Below are 10,661 nucleotides of genomic sequence, written 5' to 3' on the forward strand. Positions count from 1 at the left end.
TCCTTCAACCTAGACAGGCCAAAGTCTCCAACCTGAAAAAAAAAAAAGAGAAAAAACTCTATATTGAACCTTCCTAGGACTACTGAATGATAAACAATAGCATAAGAACCTCCAAGATAGAGTAGAACATAATTATGTCAGTAAACATTAGTTGAAATAAGAATATTCAGAAACATTTCAAGTTCTACCAAAAGAAAGATTCAGGCAGATCAGTTAAAACTTTTTTGTCCTAACTATTTCAGAACTTGAGGGAAACTATTTTTCAGTACTTGTTTATCACAATTCATCACCCATTAGACATTGAAGTTTCCTTCAAAGGGATTGAGTTTACATGTGGCATAAAGGATTCTAAGCCATTAATGGATTGAGTTTAAATGTCACAATAATCAGGTTTAAAAATGAATGCTCTTTTTTACTCTAGAAAATGATAAGATGATGCATTCAAAATTGACTTGTATATATGCATTCTAATAATGAACTCATCTACTTTAGAGATGACATTACAGGGTAACTTATTAAAAAAATCATGTGTGGTGCTTCGCTAGCTTTCAAGGGAGCTTAATATTTTAGAAACTCAAAATATACCAAGCTAGCTATGGATATGGCAGATATCTATAAAACACATACATGAAACTAGCTAGATTTTGATAAAATTAACATTTTCCACAAACAATTTTAACACATGAGAAACACAGAATAACTAACTCCTCATAAAAGATCACACTTAACCAAAATAAATAAACAAAAAGGGGAAACAAAAATAGCTATACAAGAAGTAGAAGAAACCCAAAAGAGGTTTCTTTGGTTTCATAGCATCAAACTTTTGCTTTGCTTTGAGTTTCTTTCTTAAATTAGTCTACTGCACTGATCTATTGATTTCCTCGTTTGATTTAAGTCTTAGCACTAGTTTGCTGAAAAATCCATTGTAACATACACTATTGGAAAAAAGGATTGAAAGTCAAAGACTTTCGACCACGATTCCACAAAAAATCGTCTTAGAAAAAAATATCTTTTTAAGACAATTGTTAGTTAAAAACTGTCTTAAAAAGTACACTTTTAAGAACCGTCTTAGAATAATTTTTTTAAATAAAAAAAATAAAAATTAGTGAAGATTCTAAGACGGTGTTTCGAAAAACCGTCTTAAAAAAGAAAAAAAAATCATCTTAGAAGGGTATCTTTCTAAGACGGGTTTTTTTAAAACTGTCTTAGAATGTATTTTTTAATAAAATTAAAATAATAATAAAATTATCATTAAAATTTTTTATTTTCATCTCAAAAAAATCTTTTAAACAAATGAAAATTAAAGGATTCAAACTTCTCTTCATAAATTAAAAATCATATTTATCACTGATCAAATGTTAAAGAAAAAAATGACAAGTTCCCTAACTAGAACATCAATCAAGAGAAGCTAAACACTATTGAGAGAAAGTTCATAACAAGATGAACATCGAAAATCACTAACGCGCATGATTCAGGTCTTCTAACAAATCCAATCTCAGCCAAGATTTGCAATGCAGAAAGCTGGGCAGCATCATTCCTTCCAATAGGGTAATTACCCAAAATATAGTCATGCTGCAACTGTAACAAAGCATCCATGCACCAATGATGTAATACTCTCTAACTGATCATAGATATATCAGAAATTCTTAAAACTTACATGATTCTTGCTCTTACTTTGCCATCGTTGGACTCGTTGTTCTTTTAACTTTGAAATTTCTGTTTCTGATATGCAAATAAGTTCTGTAGAAATTGAGCATGTCTGTGATGGAACGGATGAATGCATTTTGGAGATAGCTGCAATTGGTGTTGCAACTGCAAATGGAGGCCCAAAACAACTGATTACATTTGTAGTTTTAAAGGAAGAATACAATTCTAGTGCAGAAACTCTAAAGATGAAATTCACTAAAGCTATTCAAAGCAACATTAACCCTTTGCTTATGGTTTGAGACTTTTGGTTTGTTTTAAACAATTGTGAATTGGTTGCGGTTTATTTATTACTTTGTGAAAACTGGCTTGGCTTGGGATGATACACTTCACTGACTTTGCATCAAGAATAACATTAGTATAGATTACATCAGATATCATTTGACAATCCTCCCTTCTTCCAAAACACAAGAATCCCTCCCTAAATGAAACATTTTGTTTTGATGCATTGCATATATAAAATGAAAGGAAAATTGCATATATGTTCCCAAATATTCAATCAATACATCTTGATCTGAGTTGATCTTAGTTACTCTATTTTTTCTGTATGATATTGTTTGTTAATTGTTTATAATTGCACAATTAGATCTTCTCATAGCTGCATATTGAAGAACAGAGAGCATAGATCGATCTTTTTAGATAAGCGCAGTTGTAATATGTTATTATTAATTAATTTATAATAAGAAAATGGTATAAAGAATTAACAAGAAAGTAGTACCTGCAAATTAGGATTTGGGAGATCAATTCAATAGAAACAAAAACCACTAAATTACCAATAATGCATGCTTAAACCGGACATGAGAGGAACCTTATTATAGTAGTTTCTACAGTACCTATTCCAAGTCTTAAACCACGAAACATGATAAAGAGAAAGTAAGTACCAAGTAGAAGGGAACATTTCTTTGAACAATGAATGTATATACCCGTAGTCGGAGGAGCACGTCACCGCCAAAGGTCGTTAGGGTCTTCGCGTCTTTCAACCCCACCGTCGCCGTCGTCGGAACTCGACGCCGTACCTTTTCGAACGTTGTAATTCTGGTTCCACGGAAACGTCGTTGCCATTGGTCTCGATCGCCTCCATTCAGGTTCCCAAACACTCGCATTGGCATTCGCAATTGCAGTCGCACTTGGCTTTAAGCGTCTCCATTCCGGTTGGAATAACAACTCCTCTTTGGTGACACGATTGGAAGGTTCTAAAAGAGGAGCACTAGGCCTCGGTCGTCGCCATTCAGGTTGCAGAACCACATCCTGCTCAGTTCCAATTGGGCACCGCCATTATGGTCGCAGATTCAGTCCCTCAACGCAACGCGTGACTGTGTGCTCCTTAGTGGGCACAACAGAGACAAGGATTGGGTTTGGAATGGATGCAGAGCCTCTGCTTCTAATCCCTCATGGGATTGGGGCTTAGGGTTCCTTTGCTGGTTGTGCGTGGACCACTCATATATATATATATATATATATATATATATATAGGGCTTTTAAATTCAATTGAGATAACTACGGTGTTTTAATAAAACCCATCGTAATTTTTATGACCAACACATATTCTAAGGCAGTTTTTAATAACTGTCTTAGAATGTGTGTCGTACAAGGCTTTTTTCAGTAAGATAATTATAAAAATGCCACTAGTTCGTTTTTTTAAGGCGGTTCCAAAAGAACCGTCGTAGAATGACTGTCATAAAAACACGCATTTCTAGTAGTGATAACAATTAGTTATGTAAACTATTTCAGAATAACGTATTTATCTATAACAATCAATCAGACACCCCCTCATTCCCAATAAAACAACACCTGAAGCCCGAGGAGTAAACCTATAGACCCATTAGAACTTCAAAATGTCATCATTGTATTTAGTTTCTAGTATAAAGTCAGATGTCATCACATAAATATCAAAAACAAAATCCCACCCAACTTTTATCATCTAGTTACCCTTTTTTCCTCGATAATTAGCAACAACATTTTGTTTGTAAACAAAGTGAAAACAATAAGAAATTCAAAACCATAATAGACCGAGATCAGTTTCCACTAAAGACCGATGATCATCTCAGTAGGCACCAAAGGAAGATAAGCAGGAACTTGAGGGAAGAGCGGAAGCTAGTGGAGCTTCCGCCATGCAAACACCGCACACTGCTTCGCCGTTGTCGTGGGCTCGTACTTGGAGTAAATGTTCATGGCGTAGGTAGAGATGACATCACGGCCTTTTTCACGTTGGAGGGAACATGGTTGTCTAACTCGACAACCTTCCGATTCGTGTATTTGAGGACCTCGTCGGGGACAAGGTGGAACCTGTCGTAGACCGAAGCCACGAAGGTCTTCATGACCTCCTCCACGATGTCGACGTTGGGCTTCAGACAACCCGCGCGCTCCTTGGTGTATGAGTAGAGGATGGCATAGCACATCAGAGCCTTTAGGGGAGGCTGGTGGAGTGAGAACGCGAGGGGGAGAGTCCATGGACCACCTCGTCTTTGAGGGCAAAGAAGAAACCCTACTTCTTTTCCATTTTGAAGAATCAAAAAAAGAATTTAAAAAGTCAATAGGCCAAGCGAGAGAATATAAAAGATGAAAGATGCATTTAAGACGATTTTACTAAAATCGACTTTGAATATCTTATTTCAAGACAGTTTTGTAGAACCGTCTTAAAAACAGTATCGTAAAAGAATGTTTATTTAGTAGTGCCATGAGGTTGTGTATGCTAAGCTACTATGTATGGAATTCATTGCTTATAAGTACATATTGCAAATTTCAAGAAAATAAAGAATTTTTCATTAATTCAACATAATTCAACACTACTTAAATTGCGTGAAAGTTTCAAGTAGAATAATTCATTGCAATTTTTTCCGAACTAGTCTCAAGTGAATATCAAAACTTTTATAATCATTCCTAATATAATGACTCTTCCCCTTTATAATTACAAAAAAGAATCTCTATAATTATATATTAGCTTTACAACGCTTAAATCAGTCTGGTTATATACCACTCACACTCAGATCATCATTATTACACTTATTATATTTTTTTTTATATCGACAAATATTAGTTGTGTTAGTATTATTAATTTTTGTTAATAAAAAAATTAAATATACAATCTTTTTTCTCTTTTCTTCTCCCTTATATATCTTACCTCATATCTCCTTACACTTATTACATATGTGCCAAATTAAAGAAATCAAAATCTACTAGTACATGAGTAGTTTGATGTGAACAGTGTTGTGAAATGATTTGTCAGAAAACATTTTCTTTAAAAACCAATATGTATTAGTACTGAAGAAGGTCGTCAATAATAATAATAATAACCTTCCGAAAAAAATAAAATAAAATAAAAGTATACATAACATAAAAACTATCAAAAAGAAATATATATATATATATATATATATTGCTTGATTGAGGCAGATCAGAATGACTAATTCATCAATTTTAAACGAAGTTATTGAAAATTCCCGCAATTAAAGCAATCGATAACGGTTCTACTTCCTTTTTATTTTACTAGTTGGAGCCATAAAGTTGGACCTGTCTTCTTCCCTTGGAGACAATTAAACTAATTAATACCAGTAAAGGATATGCCGTCTATTTAACGGTTTCATCATATTCAACAACCAGAACCAGCTATATATCTATGCCCTCACATATTTGGACATGCTCTATATATTTCCCTCTTGGTGTACTTATTCTTCATTCAGATATAGAAGTAGGTATAACTAGATATACCAAAATCTAGCTGTATGATTTAATTTCCAATTAAGGGTGGAAACGATTAAAGCATTAGGTCCACGCAGAGGTGATAGGGCATTACATTAATTAATTGTATATAATATGTAACTTACGTCCCTTTCCATTACATAAACTCGAAAATGTGATAATATTACGAGTGGTGATGACTTAAAAAAAAATAAGTCTGACTTCTCAAAAAAATTAAGAATAGTTGTTGTATGAAATAAGTAACAGCAACGTACTACTAATTTGTTTAAGAGTCAACTAGTATGTCGCATCAAACGAATATTTTTTTTTTGGCTTTATATCGTTTTTGTATTATTATCAAGAGGTCTCCTGTATTGAGCTTGGAATAAAATTTCAGTTTCTTGTAACTACTGATGTTACTCTTCTTTTTTTTTCTTGAATTTGAATCTTCTAAATTAACCAGAAATTTGGTTTTGAAGAAATCTTTCATAGCTCAAATAAAAAAGATAATCATATACTAGTTGAAAATATGATTAATAATCAATGTTTTGAATGAGTACTTTAGTTAACTGATAAAGAATTTAATTATTTTTAAGTAAGAAATCTGGTTAAACGGTATCTTAGGACATTAATTAAGAAATTAAAAAAGAAAATTTTATATTAAAAATCATTTGGAACACATTTAAACATCATAGAGAGACACATTTTTACTGGACTTTCCATTATTTTTGTCAAAAAAAAAATCCCTTATTTTAAGGTATAATTGAGTAATTGAGGAAAAAAAACACATGATCGCATTTTGGAATTCTAAAATAACCAACCAAATTTTAAATCAACAATAAAATGTTAAAACATCCAAGAATTAGGAGTGAATAACAAAATCAGTAATGAAGTTCACCACAAAACAACCAGTGTGAGTTTGTGTCAGTATTCCATTAATATATGCAATTGACAATAAATTTCCAATTTGTTTCGGGCAACATTTGATGCCCACACCTATCCTTTGAATGTTCCCAAACAATTCTGTACACATAATGACGAAAAACACCAAAATTCAAAATAATAAACAAGAATCCACCGAAGAAACTAGCTAGCTACAATTGAAAACTCAACTGTGATTTACTTTCGGTTTTCTTTCACCGCAAACTAGATCTCACAGAAGGAATTAGTTTCTTAAATAATCGATTACATCCAATGGTGTCACGAACAAAACAAAAACAAAGTGGATTTTCTTTCTTTCACGAACTCATTGGAAACGAAGCAAGCAAATTGTGAGGTATGCAAGGCGAATTCCTCCAAGCCCTAGCATGCAATTTGAGAATCTCCCTAGCTTTCTCTTTTGCTTTGTTCCCACTATCCACCTGCAGCACCAGACAAAGCTTTGCCACCACCCCAAGCTGCACCATCTCCTGCACCAAGCCCGGCGTGGGGGAAAATCTGCACACCGAAAGCAGAATCTTCGCCGCCCTATCGTTCGCCATCGTTGAAACCCTCAGAATCTTCTTCGCCACGATCACCACCCCCGCCGCGTGGGCCAACAGCCCCGCCCTCCCGTCAGCACTCTGACATAAAATCTCCAACAAAACCAGCACCATTTCTATCGGTTTTCTCTCGTTGCATTCGAGAAGAAGCTCCACCAGAACCGGCACAGCTCCAGCCTCCACAGCCTTCACCCTATTTCTGCCCCACGAACACACCTGAATCAATGCCTGCAGGGTCGCCTTCGAGACCTTCTCCGAAACCTGATCCTTAAGAACCTGAACCAATTCAGTGAACAAATCAGTTTTTAGGTTAATCAACTGCGCCGGATCCGCCACCTCGGACAAGGAATTCAGCAAGAAAACAGCGTAGGCGCGTGACTCGTAGATCCCTCTTTGCATCATCTTGGTTAGAGAGTTTATAAATTCTGGATGGTTCAACAGAGCCTTCAAACCGGACTCTGACAGCTGAATGCTGTGTAAAAGGCTCAATGCTTCGTGGGCTGTACTTGTTTTTATTTCCAACTCGATGTCATCATCGAGTAGGTTGGTGGTGGTGGTGGTGGTGGTGGTTATAATTGTTGCTAGGAAATTAACTGCGCCTTCTGCAGATTCGATGCAGCGTTTGTTTGATTGGGATTCCGAGGCAATGGACTTGAGGGTTCGGAGGGACCGGAGCTGGAGGCTCGGGGAGTCCGAAGCCGAGGTGTTGCGGAGGAGTTTCTCGATGAGGGTTTTGTCGACCGGTGGTTTTGGTGTGGGGATTCTCTGGACGCCGTGGGAGGCGTTGACGGTGCACCAGGCTTGGATGAGTCTGCGGAGCGTGTGGTTCGGAGTGAGGTCCGGGAGGAGGGGCTGCTTCGTGACGGGACACGTGTCGTTCTTCACCTCGGCGAAGAGCCACTTCTCGATGCTGTCGCGGTCGTAGGTGATGCCGGTGGAGACCGTCACGGGGTCCTTCATGAGCTCTAATGAAATAGGGCACACGAAGAACGGAGGCACGTCGATCTCGTCCATGTGTGAAAAAATGAATTCAAAGGTGTAAAGTGAAAATTTGGAGCTTGAGTTTTGAGTTGTGAAAGATTTTATTTGGTTTTGAGAGAGTTGAACAAGTTGAAGATGAGAGAGGGTGTGGGGGTTGGGTGGTTGTAATTTATAGTGTTTGCGTGTTCAAATTGGAAGCAAAGTCAAAACACGGAAAAATAAATAAAGAATGAAGCTCCTTCTTCTGACGAACGACGACTTTTCCAATTAACTCCTCGTGGGTATGGCTCAACTTTTAATTACGTGGTCACCATTCACCAACATCAACTTATCAACTCAAAACTAAAGTTTTAATTTCTGACACAAGTTGCATGTAGGGTTTAATTTTAACAACCGTTCTCTGCTGCGACTTCAATTTTTGGGTGAACTTGAAGTTTTTTTTTTCTTCTAAATATTAAGGATTAATTTCTAGAAGTATTGAGATACATGTTTAAGGTACAAACTTGTTTGCCAACAATATTATATTATGTTGATGTTGCAAATTCATTTTTCTCTTACGATGACAATTTCATTTTAAGGAATTAGAGCGGTTTTAAGGCCAATTTGTGTTGTACTTTTAGTTGATTTGACTCAATATTTAGGGTCTCATTTATTAAAATTTTTATACAATAATTATATATTAATAATAAGACTTTTTATTTAACTAATCAATGGCATTTTACTTAATATAATATCATATTTGTATTATTTATTAATCAATGGAGTAGTAAAATATATCTTAAATTTAGTTTCTTATATTTTTTGAATTCTATAAGATATAGTTATGTTTAATACAGTAATAAATATTATGTTAATAAATTAGGTTGACCTAATTTCTATCTCATTTCAAACATTATTGAGTTTTGGTCAAATTCAAATAAATGTTCTAATCAATTTTTAAGGCCAAACAAATTTTAATCAAGTCAATTCTGTTTTAACTCATTTATGAATATATATATATATATATATATATATATATATATATACATATACCTCTATTTATTAAGCCTTCGATGTTTATAAATGTCATTTTAGGAACGTATGCCAGCTTAGTATTTATTTAGGCTTAAAAACAAATATTAAGATATGACCTTTTAAAATTAATAAATATAGTTTGCTAAAATTATAACAATTTTAGTTGAATATTATCTTTAAATTTTTTTAAGTTGCAAAGTTACTTATCAAATTATCGTAATCAATTTTGTTGACATTTTTTTCAACCCCAAACAATAAGCTGCATGTTGTTTTACATATATTACTCAATAGTTTGAAAGAAAGAATAGTATTAATCAATGGAAACAGTGAAACTGTGAAAGGAAGAACAAGACATTTTTTTTATAAGAAGAAAGTTATAATAAATAAAACAGAAGTTTATTTTAGGGGGAAATCTAATTACTCCTAATATTATTCATCAAATAATTTTTACTGTATTTTTAGTTTTTCTAATAATATTTTTTTTAGAACTTCTTTTTTAGATGAAGGTTTTTTAGAACTTCTAATAATGTTACTAATAAGTAAAAATATTTTTTAAAAGCCTAAGGCAAAGGCTTTCAATGCCTTACTCTAGCTAGGAGCCGTTCTAACGGTTAGTTTTTATTTTCTTTTTCCCAATTAATAGTTCAATGCCTTTGTAAGCCTTCTTAATTTGTCACAAATTTCACCTTTTTGTTTTATAATCACAAATTTTACTTGTAACTTTAACTTTAAGAACTTTTTTGCAGCTATTTTAAATAATAACACTGCGTGTAAAATCCTTATACATTTATCAAATTTAAATTCAAATTAAAAATAGAAAAAGGAGGGGAGGAAATGAAAGAAATTAATAGCTCCTGTACATACCAGGAATATATTTATTTTTTTTTTTGTTTTTCTTTCGAAGACTTGGGGGTTATTGTGGCATTTATGATTTATCCCTTTGACTATCTATTAAGGTTGTGTTCGTTGGTTTCTCTCTCCATTTTCTAGCTCCAACGTACTCATGCAGGTTTCCGTTAAACGTTAAGAGTTGACTTTTGGCCGACATTTGAAAATTAGTTGTTGACGCATTGCATAATAAATTAAGAAACATTAGTGGAATTTTCGATGTGTTGAGAATTGAGATTCCGATTAATTGATGCAACCAAATAAAAAGGGCAAAAACTAAAGAAAAAAAGAAAAGTGAGATTCATTTGAATGACGGTGTTGTCTCAAGTCTCAACTTCACTCGCCGGATTCTTACTTACACTCCAGTTGGCTCTTGGCACAGTTCTTTGACCCCAACAACGTGTTGATTTTTTTTTTTTTTCGCTTTATCGCTCTCCATCTAACATACTTATCGTTTAATTATTCATTTAAATTATATAATTTTTAAATTTATCTCTTTTAATTCATATAGTTAATAAGTGAATTTTTTAATCCTAAAATTTAATAAATAAAAATTTTAATTTTTAAAGTTTATATTTTAATTTCTGAAAGGTCTTTATTGATAATTTTTTTTAACTCCGTTAGTGAAATTTTTTTATCTACAGTAACTTCTTGAAAATTAAAATATAAATTTCATAAACTAAAAAAATTAACTTATTAACTATAGAAATTAAAATAAATAAATTTGAAAACTATAAAAATTAAATGAGTAATTAAATTTATACTTATTATAAATAATAAAATAAAATTTTTATTGAATAAAAACTTGGATACTTGTCTATGGTATTTTTTTATACATTTATCATGCTATTTAATTATCGGTGAGTATAATTTTATATTTACTTATATTTTTCATTTTTTATTGTTTTTTATTTC

The 10,661-nt window shown here is 33.3% G+C and overlaps 1 protein-coding gene and 1 pseudogene across 1 annotated transcript; both read right to left on the bottom strand.

Annotated features, from left to right (window-relative positions):
• Positions 1-3,748: 3,748 nt before the first annotated feature.
• LOC100794733 (stress-related protein-like) lies at positions 3,749-4,830 on the bottom strand (annotated as a pseudogene).
• A 1,458-nt stretch (positions 4,831-6,288) lies between these two features.
• PUB8 (E3 ubiquitin-protein ligase PUB8) lies at positions 6,289-7,989 on the bottom strand. The gene has a single exon (XM_003518129.5). The coding sequence runs from the start codon at positions 7,875-7,877 to the stop codon at positions 6,621-6,623; it is 1,257 nt and encodes a 418-aa protein (XP_003518177.1). The 5' UTR covers positions 7,878-7,989; the 3' UTR covers positions 6,289-6,620.
• Between the last annotated feature and the right edge of the window lie 2,672 nt (positions 7,990-10,661).

This window comes from Glycine max, chromosome 2 (assembly GCF_000004515.6).
Source record: "Glycine max cultivar Williams 82 chromosome 2, Glycine_max_v4.0, whole genome shotgun sequence".
Taxonomy (NCBI): domain Eukaryota; kingdom Viridiplantae; phylum Streptophyta; class Magnoliopsida; order Fabales; family Fabaceae; genus Glycine; species Glycine max.